The sequence below is a fragment of the Mesitornis unicolor genome, unplaced genomic scaffold (genome assembly GCF_000695765.1).
Source record: "Mesitornis unicolor isolate BGI_N332 unplaced genomic scaffold, ASM69576v1 scaffold4349, whole genome shotgun sequence".
In the NCBI taxonomy this organism is placed as follows: Eukaryota; Metazoa; Chordata; class Aves; order Mesitornithiformes; family Mesitornithidae; genus Mesitornis; species Mesitornis unicolor.
Genome location: NW_010207851.1, coordinates 108,844 through 126,058, shown reverse-complemented (window position 1 = coordinate 126,058; position 17,215 = coordinate 108,844). Strand labels below are relative to the sequence as shown.

At 36.0% G+C, this 17,215-nt stretch overlaps 1 protein-coding gene across 2 annotated transcripts in view; it reads left to right on the top strand.

Moving 5' to 3' along the window:
* The first annotated feature begins 3,241 nt into the window (after positions 1-3,241).
* FGF7 (fibroblast growth factor 7) overlaps positions 3,242-17,215 on the top strand; it is a 28,756-nt gene continuing 14,782 nt past the window's right edge. Inside the window, exons 1-2 of one of the 2 annotated variants that reach the window (XM_010192270.1) lie at positions 3,242-3,450; positions 3,985-4,555. In XM_010192270.1, coding sequence (XP_010190572.1) covers positions 4,270-4,555 — 286 coding nt within the window. In that variant the 5' untranslated portion in view covers positions 3,242-3,450; positions 3,985-4,269. Of the gene's footprint in view, positions 3,451-3,969; positions 4,556-17,215 lie in introns of both variants that reach the window. The other variant, XM_010192271.1, reaches the window with a different exon arrangement.

The window sequence follows — 17,215 nt, the reverse complement described above, 5'->3', positions numbered from 1 at the left end:
TTCTTACTGTCTTAAATTCTGAAAGATGTTCTAAAGCAAATTTGAAATGGTTGATGGAACAAGGAGCAACAGAATGATGGTTTCTTCGCAGGTATGTGTTGCCCTGAGGGAAAGCTGGACAAAATTGAGGTGTTTTGTTTTGTTTTTAAAAAGCCACATTCATGACCCAAAGCCAAACCTGGGCGGTACATATTACAATGGGCCAGCCTGGAGATGAGGAAAGCATGGATTTCTATAGTCATATTTTCATCTAAACGGACATAAAGTAATTTCCTACAGTGATAGGCTTTATTAAGCTGCTTCTACTTGAACTGGAGGCCTATGCACAATTTTCAAAATTGGAAGCAAAGAGCTTGCAATTAATTTCCACTTTTTTCTTTTCAGTGTGTGCATTGCAGTAATGCTGTGGTCAACCGTCTATCAACTAGGAAGCAGGAATCAATATGTGGGTTACCACAAAGGGGTCAGATTTAAATATTAGACGATGGCTTACAGCATGTGCATTTTACACATTTTCATGTTTCATGTGTTACCATACCTTAACACATTTCTTTAAACACAATCTTGCCAAAGAAACGCAAAATTGTTAGCATTTTAGGTGAACAATTTCTATACATCATTAAGGACTTGCTTTGAATTGGATTTGCAAAGCCCTGGGCATGCACCTTTGTAAGAAGATAGAGGAAGACGTGCCCGTCTAGCTAAATCTTCCATGAAACTAAACCAGTTCAATTTGAGAGAGTACTTATACTTGGCTTAAACAGAAGTGGGTGGGATAATTCAAAGGATCGGGGATTCATACAAAAAATCCTGACTTTCATCTGCAGATCAAGATGGCATCCTTTCATTATAAAACACGCAGTAGTACTTGCTGTATAGCAAGACATAAAACTGTGTGATTAACTAAAACTGCAGTTAAAGCACTGTGGAAAAAATATTCTATAATGAGAAAATGTGAGGATATTAATGTTATCAGCAGTAATTAAAGATTAACTGCATTGTTCATTGACTAAGCTTACAGCTAGTGCCTTGTTTAAATTGCTTTCCATTTATTACAAATAAAAAACTTCATAAAGACCTGAACTGAAGCACCACTTAAAATGAATCACTTGCTGGAAGTGTGGTTTTTTCCAGAGCCAAAAGAAATACATGCCTATGCCTGGACCATGAGTAGCTCCAGCTTTCTGTGACCAAAACCTCAGGTATGTATTTTTTCTCCTGTTACTGTCAGAAACAATAAGTTAGCAAGGAAAAAGAAAAATTAAAAACAGTAAGGATCTGAAAGTGAAAGTTGGTATTGCACATAAAAGACTCGGAATATACAAAAACATTTCTACTTGCATCCTACTTTGCTGGGTAAAACACAGATTACCTTTTATCCTTGATTGCTTTCTTTATAATACAGAGCAGATAAGCCTTTGGAATACCACAGATTTTTTTCATTGTTATCATTCTGAATTCAGACTGTGGAATGGATCAGAGAACATACTGACATAAATCCAGCAAATGAACTGGCAAAAACCACAACTGGGATAAATCACTTCAGTCCCCACTTCTTGTCAGAACGGTGGTCATGGGTCGACAAGACAAGTCAAACTGGAAATAGCTGTAATCACAGTTTACAAGGGTTAACTTAATGAAAGCCACTTTGTTGAGTGTCAACTGCGGGCATCCAGCCCTAAGAGCCATGCCTTTCAAATCTTAAAGGTGCACATATTGAGCCTTTTGCTGAACTAGGAAAATCAGGCGGAGCCACAAAATATGGGGAACAGCCCCATGTGCTGAAATGGGGATAATGACAAGACCAGTTGATCAACTTTGGACTTCAAGTGAAAATGGTTAAAAAAAGAATGCAAAGCGAGTGACAAATGGAATTAATCCAAGTGAGTACTGAGAAGGAAGTGGAAGGTTTTAAGGGAGGAAATTACTTGTTCTCTGTATTTGTGTATAGGAAAGTTTGAGTAATACAAGGCTGCCTGATGTCATGCACTTTTATGCTCATTTTGGATCACTCCAGTGAAAAAACCCTATTTATTTATGTCCTCCTCACCACAAGGTGGCACATATGTACTCCCTATGATGTTTAAATGCCTCTACAGTTCACTTGAGTTTTACAAAGTAACTGTTACCCATTTCTGCAGAGAGGAAGGAGCAGGAGTGGAATAAAAGCAGGGAATGATAAACTGCACATTATCTAGTATAGATAACTAAAGGTAAGTAAACTCTTCTTAATCTGTGGATTAATTCCAAACTTTCCTTGTTACTATTATTTACTAAATGGTTTGAGGTGTATTCACATCAACAGTGTGGATATTAAAGAGGATAAAGACCTACTGAAAACTTAGCTTCAGTATATTTTACAAATACACTGGAAACTCAACAGAACTTAAGGATGAAATGGAACATGGACTTTCAGTAGCAGACTGGTGCCAAAGATGGAAATTAGCATACAGAGGCAGAAAAACAGGCATCTCTACCCATTATTTTGTCTCTCTACATTTCAAGCCTGCTGGTCATCCATCGGCTGTTACACAGTACAAGGGTTTTTCTTGCACTGCTACCACTTTTCATTCTTGTGTTGTGAGTTTCAAGGATTAACAACTACGTATGCTAAGGAAGGCTGTTCCCTACCAGTAATTTTTCCTTCGTGCTGATAAAGGTTGTGTTTGAACATCAGACTTTGAAACATCCAAATACACATTCTCATTTTCACTTAGTGGCTGATCAAATAAAAGTCTCGGTGATCTTCTGTGCAGCGGTTCCTCTTCTCAAGTCCCTGATGTAAAAATGTACTGCGTGATCTATAGTGGCCACAGCACACCCTTCTCCACAGTACATAATGGACCCACGTGTTTCATACATCCATCAGAAAGGCACTAAGCAGGCTGTGAATCCACCAGACTGCAGAAGAGAACTGAAAGCAAACTGATACAAGTGAGTACAAGAGAGAGAAGAGGGAATTTTTTTAAGGACAGAAAAATACCCACCTAAATCAAAGCACAGAAACACTAGTTAGCGTGCAAAGCAATTCCATCCACACACCATGGAATATATGTTTTTAGAAAGTAGATTCTTGGAGATTTAAAGTATAAACTATGTACATAGCTCCCTCTGATGACCATTGGACACGATACAATGCAAGTCTCCTTTTATTTTTGTTCGTGCATTCAACTGACAGCTGACTGGTTAAATTCTAATTGCTTCCAAGTGAGGTCAGCAAAGGTATTTATCGAAAAGGACTGAACAACAGGCTCAACACACACATGCACGCGCACGCATAAGCACATACACACCACCTCTCCAGCGTGTTGATTTATGGAAACAATTATAATCCTGGTGGAGTCTTTCTGAGCTGAGAAAGTTTGTAGCTACAGTGGAGTGTCTCATGTTGCAAAAAGCAGGCAACAGAAATGGAACACTTGGGTATCCAGCTCTTATCGACAGGAACAAGTAAGTTATCTGTCCTTTACAGGAACATTCAACAATTTCTAATAACTATTAACATTTATCTTCATTTGTACGTGTTAGATGCTGAAAAAAGCATTAAGAAAACTTTCTATTGATAAGCTGAAAAGGGTAGGAGTAAAAATACAGGGCTGAGACTACAAGGTCTGTTTTGAAATTTGAACTAGACAAAAGTTGTCTGATAGATTGTGCTAATAATGAATATATTGGTATGAAGTATTCAGCAGAGTTTTACCATGCATGAGAAAGTAGTTCAACTGAACCAGTAAGGGATTTTTGGAAGGACTTAAAACTGAAGACAGAACTGTGCTTACAATCAGTTTCAATGTCTGTTTATGTAAAAAGTTGTGTGAGATATCTCTATTGTATATACATTTGCATATTTTTTAAAAATCAGCTTGGCATGTCATACATTTATGTATAGTACTTTTCAGTAGTGTAATGTATCCTTGCACATTTGTAATAATTGAGCATAAAGACTTATACATGCACCTTTTCTCACAGATCTTTTACTTTCAGTGCAAGCTGCAAATTCAAGTAGTACAGACGGTCACGACAACAGAGGTTTTTATAACTTGTGCCTTTAAAGGATATTCTGACTGAAGAGATATTTAAGAAGCTCTTCTATTTCGCCATTAAATATTAAGGAATAACGATCAGAATTCTAGAAGAGGGAACAATCTCATTTAAATGAATCTGTAACTCGTAAAGACAAAAGGCAGGTCGGTGACCTAAGAGCAACAAGTCTACTTGAGATTTAATTTTCATTATGTTGTTCATGAACACCCAGAACACTGCACTATAATGCACAAATGGATACTGACATGGATCCTGCCAATTTTGCTCTACAGATCATACTTTTACATTATCTTTCTAATGGGCACTATATCTTTAGCTTGCAATGACATGACTCCAGAGCAAATGGCTACAAATGTGAACTGTTCCAGCCCTGAGCGACATACCAGAAGCTATGATTATATGGAAGGGGGGGATGTAAGAGTGAGAAGACTTTTCTGTCGAACTCAGTGGTATATGAGGATTGATAAGCGAGGCAAAGTAAAAGGGACAAGAGAAGAAAACAACAACTACAGTAAGTAATATTTTTGCTTTTCCTATTTCTAAGAAATTTACACATCATTCTTTCCTATTCTTTGATTTATAGTGATTTCAGAAGAATTTCATATAGTGTACTGACAACTGTATAAGACAAGTTTTCCAATTAATCCTACAGCAGGACATTTGTTATTGATTTTGAAATGCGTCATTTTAAATACTACATTGTAGATCTGCTAATGTATTAGTTACAGCTGGTAACTATTAGCAAACAGAGAGCCTATTTTAACAAGTGAATTAAGGTTGTAAGTATGAAAATGTATAACCCCAAACTCTGCTTATAAAATGCTTATGAAACATAAAACCACATTTATGTAGTCCACAAACTACCTAAAAGTTTGGTGTGTTGGAGTTAACAATTAAAACAAATGCAATACTAGAAAGTTCAATGGAAAGAATTATGTAAACTCTCTTGCAAAATCTTTTAGATAGTTTGCCAAGCCAGGAACAAAATCTATTATAGTTTCTGCAGTTCATTATTACAATGATCACAATGCTGAAAAAAATATTCTCTCCCCGTTCTTCCAAAAACATGACTCATCTAGAGAGAATGGACATACAATATTTTGCAAAGCTGTACCAAATACAATTTTTGAACTGGCAAAAGGATTGTTGTATTAATCTGTGTTTTTCACACAAATACCTACGTATCTTCCATTTCCACTTGAAGGCATCGGTTTTACAGTCACTATTTTTGCCATTTTGGCATTCATGTTATTACAAATATACTGTTTATTTAGAGAACTATGACATGTACTTGAAAAGACATTATTTTATTAAGATACAACAGGAAAATACATAGTATTATATTGCATATTTCAAATCAAAATTATAAGGAAAAGGGGCCAGAGACATGCTGGTCTAGTGTTTACAGTCATCTGAAAGGACAAATGTATTTCCAAGGATGCTATTAAATGCAGCTTTAATGTAAGTTGTACATATTATTGTACTTTTTATAACAGCAGCAAAAGAAATCCATAAATCAAATGTCAGAACTGTTAGTGTGATTCAGCTTTCAGTGGAAGTTGACTGCCTCTTTTCTATAAGAACAGCACTTTTGCATGTTAAGCGCCTGGCTATTGGGATTCATAATTTATTTCTTTACTTCACGAGTACGTTAAGTGCTTGGCAACTTGTGTGGTTAAAAGTTCATTGACTAATGTTACTGTTTCTTTCAAAATTTGTTTCCATATGTCTCCTTTCTTTCTACACTATTACGTAGTGAACAACCATATTCCTCTGAAAGACAACACATGGCCAGCAGCCAAACATTATTTGGTCCATATTCAAGAAGACTCCCATTGAGTTTCAGGAGGACATTGTTACAATAGAGATCCATAAGACAAGCTGCAGAGTGAAATGTTGCTCCCAAAAAATCATTGGGAAAAACTGTTATTGACTGTTGAAACAGTTTATTCTAAATGCTTACTGATAATTGGATATCCACCGTACTATTTTTTCCTGTTATTATTTACAAACACTTTAAAGCGATTATGAAAGCATAGAGACCTGAATAATTATGTAAATTTACTTTAATTTTAGTTCCACACTGCTTAAAGTTAAAACTTCATAAGTAATCTAGCACGATTTCAAATTCAAATAAAGTTTCTCAGTTCTCTGCAGGGCCCCATGCTGCTGAAGCGCACTAATGACACCCTGAAATGTTCTGTAATGAAACCAGTACAGAATATCAGATCATCTTGTGCTAAAGGCAATCCATTTTCTTGTAGTTTTCTGAACACTTTACGAATATTTACTGATGGCAACTAATTATTGCAAATTACTGAGAGGAAATCTTGAGTAATTAAACTCTTACCTTTATATCACAGTGAAAACACCTTTGGATTCTTTTTCCGATAAATGCAACGAGTGTCAGGAGAAAATAAAAAAAATCAGTGCTGATATGCGCTATGATGAACTGTCTCCACTAAATCTAACTAAAGTATGTGGCAAGTTTGCCACCATCTTAAGTCTCCTGCTGTAATTTATCTATTGTATACTAGGAAATAATATCCAAATGCTTTTGTTGGACAAGTAGATTAGGGAAATGTAGACAAAGAGGACTGGAAAAATGTGAACATGGTAACTTGGATCTTCTGAGAAACTATAAAAAATAGTATTATGAAAAACTTTTCTGTCATACCCTCTATTCAGCAGAATACGTAAAAAGCCTTTTTGAAGATGTGTTTACGGCTTTATACTAAAATACCCATAAAGAATATAGTATTATATGAGGTGTAAAAAAAGAAAACAAAACCCCCCAAAAAACCCCACCTGGACAAATACACTTTCCCTAAGCGAGTTTTTTAACATTACAATACTAAACAGGCTATTTTCATCAAAGGTCTCTGAAAAGCATAATTTTAAAACCATACCCATTACAAAGATGTATTAATTTGGGTGTTGAAATAGTCTTATTCTGTCATTTCCAGTTCTGGAAGTTATTAAAAGGTAAATCAGACTTGTTTCTCAGGATGGAATCCCAGAACAGTTGCAGTCACATTAATCAATGGGTATGGAAAGTCTTGCTCCAAGAAATGTCTTCCTATTTTATCCTAATTTTCTAGTTACATCAGAAATAAAAAGAATCCTTCTCCCTTTTGAATCACTAACGTGCTACTGAAATGGAAACAATAAAAAATTCGTATTTTTAAGTATCACAACTTGTTTCATAAAGGAAGCTGCACTGACAGTTTTGCAGGCAATCAACCACTTGTTTTCAGCTCATGAATTGTGAGGCATGAATAATGTGAAGAGCAATCTTCACATTGAGAAGCGTCTGTAGAATGAAAATTTCTTCATAACTTTGGCAAGTGCCAGAATTCACAGAGCTTCTCTCATCGGTCAAACCTATAAATTTAAGAATGTCAAGACAGTGAGGAATTAGGGTCTTTGTATTTCAAACTTCCCTAATAAGTTGCAAAATAAAATATATATACACATCCTATGAAAGTAACAGCAAAAATAATGACAGTGTCAAAATTTCCTAAGATTTTAATTCAAAAGCCACTGTACGAAATCTATGTGGATTGAAATTCCACGTTAAAATTAAACACTGAACCAAATCTTCACTCGCTAATTGTAATTAATTTGTATTTATCATTCACCTGTTTCAAGAACTGCATTAAAACTGCTTAGTCCAAGAAATACGTGTACACTGTTGAATTCTATTTACAACAGTGATGACCTTGATAGGTACCCAAAGAATATCATTCTGTGTACGCTTCAGAAAGCAGTAGAGCCTTCTGGTGGACAGAAAGGTGAAAACTCATGAGCAAACCAAGCAGATCAGAGGACAGTGATCTCCACTAAGCAGAGGAAATCACCTGAGAGCTCTGCTTCCATTCTGAAAACTAAAAAGCAGAGTGAGAGCTGAGAGTCACGTACTGAAAAACTAAAGCAAGAATTAGGAAGCAACCAAGAGATGAGGTCACCCAGAAAAACCTGTCATTATTAATATTTGTTTTCTCTTTGACAATCCCTTATACCTTGTCCAAGCATAAACTATATGCTTTTTATTAAAAAATAAATTTAGTATCTTGTTAATGTAAAATATTTTAAGTGGGCACACAAAATAGACTTTCTGAATTCATGACTGTAGAAACAGAGTGACTGAACAAAACTTGGAGATAATACAGCAATTTGTTAAATCTTTGATAGAAAATAAATCTCTCCTTATTACTGCTTACTCGTCCTCTCATTTCAGCTCGTGTTCCTGAATTTTGCCAGATTTTATCTTTTTTTCTTCAGCAAAAAAGGCAGCAAAATTCAGAGTTTATTTTGACTCTATCCAAGAGGATTTACAACTATGACTGGGTGATGCTTTAGGACTTTCCACGCTCTGTTGCCTTTGGAATCTCATTTTAAAGACTTCAAAGGGTCTCTTAGTTACTAGAAAAGCCTTCCCGGAACCTGAATCCTAAGATGTCTGATCCTATCATATTCTGTGTGTGCTCTAAACCTAGAAAGTGCCTATTTCCTCTTCTTTTGAGTGGATGAAGTAAAAACAAATGAAAAAAAAAGTAAAAAGAAAAGACAGTCTATGAGATCTTGGCACAAAATGGCTGAAACACTGCTTAAAATTTTTATCTTGGAAAACTACTTCTATTTTGATTAAAATCCAACAAATCGTAGTTTCCAGCAATATTAAATGAACTCCAATTCAGTTCTGTTCAAACCTAAACCCTAACTGATGACAAAATATACTTCATATGCATCTTAGTAGTTAGATACTCAAACTTGCTTAGAAATCAGTGTTATTTCCCATAGCATTTTATACATGCTTCTTAGGGTAAAACAAATGTTGGACTATGTATGCTGTGTTACTACATAAATCTTATTTCTGTTGCTTTAATACACATTATATAGAGGAGCAAGAAGATTCAGGATCTGAAAATCAGGTATCTCAATGCACAGGTATTGATTCAGTTAAGGGTTACGTATGTTCCAACCAAACAGAAAGTCTGTCTTTGCAACTACATTCTTGATTTTTCAAGAGGTTGTTGGTTTAACCAATATGTTGGCATCAGAAGACAAACCTGCACCTAATGTGAAAGTGCTTTTGCTTCACATTAGTATACTGCTAATCTTTTCAATTATAACAGAAAGATTTCATTCAAATGGCAATATAGCTACTCACTCTCAAAACTTGGCCTGCAGTGCCAAGGATGACTTTCTCTCCTATAGTCATTAATCAGATCTCAATATAACAGATTTCCCTGCTCCATCTCTAGCTCTTTGTCCAGTGCTGGTGGTCGATACCACATCTCAGAAGAGACTCTATTCTTATACCTCAGCCTATACCTTATCACATACCTTATCCCAACTTTTCACCATCAACTGCTGATGAAGGTGGGTTTTAGCAAAGATGCAGATAACAGAAGCAGCTGAGTTATGCCTGTCTTACAGCTTCTATTGACTTTTTCAATAAGAGTACACTTTGGGGGAAGTGGGGAGAAGAAAGGAGGGAGTAAAGTTTTGAACCATTGCAGCAAGATTCTTCAGATCTCACGTATCAATGTCCAGATCAGTGTTCAACTGACACAGAAGGATAAGGGTGCCACAAAACTGTTCACTTCTGAATTTATCTCCTGAATCTTCATCATCTTGTCTATTCCTTGGTATTTAATAGCTGAAAAATAGGTCACTGTTTGCACTCACTTTCTTCTCACTCTGAACACAAAGAAGCCCTGTGAGGGGAGAATCAAACCTCTGGGATCAGGCACAAGCATCAGCTTCACAAGCTAACATAAACCAACAGGGCTATGTCTGCCTGTTTGTGCTTCAGAAAAGCTAAAATCAGCATGAGCAGTGAAAAACATCTAAGCTGAAGCTATACATATTGTGCTTAAATGGATTCATTTGACCTTGATACACCTTGGTAATTCAGCTGTGACTTGGCAGTTATTCTGAATCTCTCAGTGTTGAGATTTCTCCCAGAAATGAGAAGTGCTACGTTTTCGTGGAACCATCAATCACGTTTAGCAGCTGACTGCAGAACCAGAGATACGTTTTAAAAGATAAATTGCAGCCCCTTCTCCCCCACAGATTTTCACCCCCATTGCTTACAACTTCTGAATGTACAAACATTTCAATATTGTATCATTAAGCATGTTATTGCTCCATCCTGAAGAAAATGTGCTAAAGTGACCCTGATCTGAGACTCAAGAGACTTGAGGCTGATCCAAACTTTTAAGAAATTTGTTTACAGACTTTGGGAAAATTCTTCAAAATCTCTGTGTGTCTATGAAAAATAATTATTCACCTCTGTGTAAAAAGCTTTAAAAATTATTAGTGACAAAACTTCCTATCCTACAAAAGTATTGTGTGTTAAAGTTATAGAGATTAAATATTTTTATTATAGAATAGTATTTAACTAATAGAATTTTAACTAAAATAACTGAAATCAGTATCTAGACAGAAAAAACAAAGACCTCCGCTGAACCTTAAGGAAGCAATTCTCCATGCAGACAAAGAGAATTTGGTAGAAAATTTCATTCCTCATACAGTCAGTCTTGCAAAACAAAACTAAAATCCAGATCCCTCTCTTCACAGCTTCCAGCTTTCTGTATTGTCTGAGTATCTGAAAGTGATTTTTTTTAGATTTCTAGGATCCTGGAGTACAGAACAGAACTGGCTTTCTCCTCCACCTTCCTTAAAACTCAGGAAGACCAAGACATCCTTAAGCAAATAACTACACTGTTCCCCAATACAAGATGTATCAATTAGTAGTATGTTTTTCCTCATCAAAACAGAATAAGTTTAGGCAAATGAAAGCTGTTACTCATCCTGGGTGGCACACTGCTTTCATTGCATAATTGGCTGTCTATGACTATAGTTGGCAATTGCATTTCAATTGTCTTTTTTGACCTTTGACTTTATTTTTAATTTTTTTAATCCTGGATATGAGCTGACGGGAAGGTCAAGTTAGCCTTCTGCTGTACGTAATTTAGAAACATTATTAAGAAAGAAGTTAACAGTGAAATTCCTATGGCAATAACATAACAGAGGTTAACAGTCATAGCCCTGAATTGTCATACTTTAAAACCTTCATAACACATGACATCATTTATACAAGTGGAAAAAATTCTTTGTAACAATTGGTGCTGAAAAGTTGGAAGTGTATATTCACAGATGTGGCCCACAACTGCATGAAAACACAGGGAAAAAAGCAATAAAAATACCAATGCAATCAATATGCTCTCTTGACTATTATTTAGCTTTTGAAACAAAGAGCAAACCGAGGATTGAATTGTAATAGAATTTTTTTTAGCAGTATTCACACACTGCCTACAACACACATCTACGTGCATGCAGTTTATCAACAGAGGACAACAATATTCTAAACAGGCGGAATCAGACAGGTTAACAACAGCAAAGCTATGTCAATTTATCCCAACCGAGTATTTGCTCTCTTAAAGTTACAATGGGAATCTGACAACTCAAAACCAAGATGAAATGATTTAAAGTCTAGATATTCTGTTAAAAACACAAATTTTCCTTCACTATGCAATCTTTCAAAATCAAGCACAGTCAGAACATTGACAGATCAATGCAAAAATATAAACAAAACCACAGAAAACATGACCATTTCGCAGCATTTATAACTGCAATATCTTCAACAGGGAGTAACAAACACCACTCATCTCCATCATGTCAATCAAAACACTTTTTGAATACCCTCATTACCTGTGGATTTTTTTGAAGGAATTTCCTAGCATTAACACTTCAACCTCTAATACCATACGTGCCTCGTCCAACTTCCATTTTGGTAAACTGGGTTGCTTTCTTTAAAATGTGTTAATAGACACTGGGAGGTGCTATAGACTATAAAAAGAAGCTGATCAGCCTTATCCTGGCCATTTTGATACTTTGGAATTTTTATGTTTGTCTAACTAGAAGGTAAGGTAGGATTTCAAAACAGAAAAAGAACCCATCTGCTAATAAGAAGTATATTTTCATTAATAACTTGTGCTAATTTTGTACATTTTTAACATGACCTTTAAATGTCACGTGGAATTTGGTATTTCAATCAGAACTGTTTACAGAAGGAAAAAACCCACCTGCATAGAGAACTTTATGATTGTTAAAGACAGAAATTATTCTAGATGGATGTACATATTATCTAGAAGTGAAAATATTAGGGGGAGAATAATCACAATCAACATCAAATTTGAAAAGGCTGCATGTGAATCTGCACTGAAGTGCCAGAGCTGCTCAGGTGAACTGGTGCCATAGCTCTGTGGGCTGTGCGTGTGCACAGCTGTAAGCAATGTAGTGGCAACTGGGAGGTTTTAGGTGCTCGTCAGGTGTGTGAAAATGCTCACTATGGGAGTTTTCTGGCTTCTTGCACACCACATGCACAACATGGCATTATAATAGATCTGCTTTCTGAGTGGTCCACATGAACTCTAAGGGTGGCAATGTTCAGGCTCTCTAGCTGGCCATTAAGCAAAAGGATTTGGGAGAAAATGCAGATCTAGCTCAGTCAAGGGAAGAAGGCAGCACAGAGTGGGAAATGAACAGATTTCCTCCTGTGTTCATGTAGCCTCTGCAGCAACGACCTTGTGAAAACAAGAGTTGTACTCCCTGACAGAAATCCCAAAGTAAAATAGAAAGGACCAGTGGCTCCCAGAGAACACAGCCACTACTGGTACAATTGGAAAACGTAGCTTTCACCAGCAAAAGCAACTTCAATTCCACCCTGCTAATTTATTTCCTTTGGAACAGGCTCTGCAGCTTAGGGACTGCACATAATGTGCAAGATGATACAAATAAATCCAAGCAGTTCTTGAGTGCTCAGTGGTGAGATTTTACAAGGATTTAGGGAACTAGCTATGCAAATTCAGCACATAATGATTCAAATAACGTGACTTGCTTGTTAGGGTCACCTTGCAGCTAGAGACAAATTTACACTGCAGGAAAGGCCAGCACAAGATCTCCCTCAGCTATGGTCCTTTATGTTTGCTTATGGTAGGAAACTGCACCTGAGAAGCCTTGAAGTCATCACAGCCATATCACTTTCCAATGCTATAGCAAAAATTGTAATACTACCTTTATATAAGGAAAGGGACAAATACCTGTGCGTAAAGTGAGATTCATCCCAATTTAATTCCTGCCCAGCACCATTGCTTGTATTAGTTTAGCAACATCTTACCAATACCATGCTATAACATAGCATAAAGAGAAATCTCTGCTGTGTACTAAGCACATCTCTGACAACACACGACCTACAAGCATGACAAATACTCAAACAGTACTCTGCCTACAAATGTTGTTAATAATGAAAACGTTAATTGGATGCAACTTCAAGAGTCTGTTTTCAAACTAACTGGTGACAAAAAGCCATTCTTCCAGTTAAAGTAAGCTCCATTCTTCTAACTGAAACTTCTAATTTTTTTACTGAGCATGGAAATCCTGGTCAACATTTACAACAAAGACTGAAAACCAAAACCAAACAAAAAGGTACATAATTTCCAGGAGAAGCAACTTCTTCATTAGAGCACTCCAAACCACTGTACACAATTCAGAATAAAAGTAAGAAACTTTCTTATACTTTATGCCCAAATTATTATTCCAAAAAAGCCATCCATCCACACAAGAAACAAATATTACCACCTAGCTCCTCAGGTAAGCAATAGGAAACATGGAGAGCCTCTTCTCTGTAAGGAACCCTCCTTTCTTGGTGCTGGCCAGACACGAGGGGCTAGCGGTGCCCTCCTTCCTCCCACGTACCTATGGAATCAGCTACACAGGTCTTCTGGGCCTCTTGCTCCCTTTTACATCCTCCCACCCCTGCAGTACTGGTACTACGGTTTAGAGTGCTAAGCATTCTGCCTGAGCATCTGCTTCAGCAGCCAGGAAGGCTGTAAAAGACACACAGCCTGGAATGCTTTCCTACCTTACTAACAGTGTAACAGCCATGTATTTGGGTGAATTGGTATTGGAGTTTGTAGTTAGTATTTATTAGTTCAGAGGAAACTAAATGTTACATTCATTTTGAGAGCAGCTTTAGGAGAGTCTGCTCAAATTATAAAGTAAATGGCAAGAGTCCTAGGCCACTTATACTTGTCCCTTTAAATGCCTCTTTAGTTGAGCAATAAAAATAATACAGCTATTAATTAAACAATTCTTTTAAATTATTATACATCAATTTCTATCAAATTGTTCAAATTAGCAAACTGGTGCCCAGGCTACTTGATTATAAATACTAAACTAAAATTACTTAATATGCCTTCATTTCTGACTGCATCCTTGTGTGACTTGGGAAACTCAGTCTACATTACTGAACATAACTGTCATGCTACAAAATGAAAGGAAAAAAAGAAAAGGGTTACCACATCTTTCTAGGAAACCATTACCACATCTTTCAAGGAAATCACGCTCTGCTAATTTTTTAGCTAAGTAATCCAGTGTTTTGAATTTGAATTAATCTATTTTAATCATATTGTTTTACGACACATTCTGAATGATTTAATGAGAATTTCTGAAATGGCACTTTCATCCAGAAGGAACCCTGGAAGCAAAACTGGTCCATACCAAAATCATATAACTAGCATGAGATCAAACGAGACAAAAGCAGAATTTTTCAGGTGAATCATAACATGTGAGGCATAAACCCCGTAATTAATAAGGTGGTGAACAGCCTAGTTCTGATCCAACCAGACTGTTTGAGTGAATGTGGTAAGTTCTGATGGCTGTATCAGTTAAGCAGAAAATGATCTAGTGTTAGAAGATATATTTATCATAATTATTGGAGAAATTATTGGAGAAATTATTCAGAACTGTTTTAGCATTTGGAATGTAATAAATACGTATCTTTGCCAAAATAAGACTAAATAGTGACACCACTTTTTCTTCTTCTATAACAAAATATTTCATATCCATAAGTAGGTATTCTGTACCTCACCCTTTCTATCTGTGGACATCCCAGAGACAATTTTCTAAAAGTTCTGACAAGTACGCAAGGGATATTTCAAGTTACACTTCAAAAAGCAATACTTAAGTCTAAACCCCATAGCATATACATGGTACTTACATCTCTGAATCATTTCATGTGCATGTAGTCACTGTTATTCAACTCTGTGAGACAAAATAAATAATAGAACCCATATTTCCCGACTTTCTCCTAATAACTTGCAAGTGATCATCTTGTATCCATAAGATATACAATTTTTTTTCCTGTTAGGGATAATTAAAATGCATGACTGTCATTACAAAAATATTTTCCCCTTTCTTTCTCTTCACATTAGCTGTTCCCTTTTTTCTGCCTGTGATACCATTTTGTTTGCAGTATTCTTATCCATATATGAGAGTATTTAACAAACATTAGTTCTGTAAAAAATTGGACATGAATGTAATCACGCTTCTTTCCCCACACAATTAACTCTGTGAAATCCAAAGCTAGAAAGTATCCTAACTCCACTGTACATGATGCAGGAAAGTGCAGGATATTTCTGCCTGTATACAGCACTGTAAATACTGAAGATTTTGGATCACAACTTATTTATATTGTCTTCTCATTCATATGTCAACAATGCAGTTACGGGTACTTTCAGCTGAACTCAGCAAAGTAGCGTTGCTAGTTACAGCTCCTGTTTCATGAGTTCACTCTTTTCCAGCTCCAGACCCATCACACAGTGGGATGGTTTCTTCCTTTGTTTCTCTTAACAGCTACCTGGCAGCTGCATCCCAAACTAGCCTGTGTTAGTTATAGATATTATAGTTATACATTATTTATACATCAGCTATTGTAATCACATGTGCTGTAATTTACCACACAGGTGGTATTGTACAAAAAAGTCCATATTTTGTACAGGCTGTGCCATATTTATTTCATTAGCATAGATTTCTACATGAAAAAACTATTTCCTTCTCTGTGTGCATGGTATCTGATTGAAATACATTCTCAACAACACAGATGTAATCAACACGACACAGTAATCTCTGAGAAGTACAGCATTAGATCTTTTCAACACACAGTCAAAATACGGTGTTCTAGTCATAGACTTACTGATGAACTATAGAGAACTATCATTAACAGTCTAAATAGTTTCTGTTGAAAGCAAAAATCATTGCTCAGCCATGGAGGAGTTAAGTCAGTGACTAGTGGAAAAGCTATCTAACCCTGTGATTCATTAGGAAAAATTTGCTCAAGAGTTGAAAGACCCATATTAGGAAAGAGAAAATAGATGCTGTTTGTAAAAGGCTGGTTCTACTGAAACCAGTCAGTGTTTTGTTACTGATGCCTCATCAATGGCTTGAGGAGTTAATTTTAAAGGATGACAAATAATAACTATTGCCTCTGCAAATCCATGTGCTTTTACTTTAAGATGTGGTTTCATAACACTGATAATACAGACTGGGCATAATGAAAAATGAAATTCCTGTTCTATCATTAATCTCTCCCTGACTTTCATGTCAGAATGACTTATCTGTATCCTACCAACATCTATCGAAGTGTAATGCTGCTATGTCTATTTATTCTCCTTGAGAGACAGGCTTTAGAGCGCAATACACCAGAATATACTGAGTTTAGGATATTCAACTTAAAAATAGTTAGCTATTACTTTTCAAATACATGTACAAATTTAATTTCTGTATGAAAGAAATAAATGCAAGTTTATTCTAAGTTTTTTGGTGCTATATTAAAACCATGGATCCACATTTCTATACTGAGTAGAAACCGATTATATGTTTGAAGTTGAAATATCATCTATTTTTGTAATTTTTATCTACCGTATAACATTTGCATTCACATGTGAATCAAAAATGCATTGACAGTCACGGAGGAAGTAAGGTGGCACAAAAAGACCAAGATAAGAACAGCATTTAATTCTGTGTTTCATTTTGTGTGGTAATAACCAGCTGTACTCTCAGTCAGCTCTGGTACTTTTTCTCCAGATTCTTGTTGCAATGCACCCAAAGTCACAAATATTTTACTCAGAGAAAGAAAAGTTTTCTTCACCACTTTAAGTTCTTGGAATATTCATAATTATTTCAGTCAGAGTAAAAAGCATAGCAAATTCTTTACGAAAACCAAGATTTTTGTATATATTTTAACACGTACCACTATGCGTACAGCCAAGCTCTGTGCTGTTGTAACTTCATGGTCTTCCCAGGCAGTTCTAAAATTTCC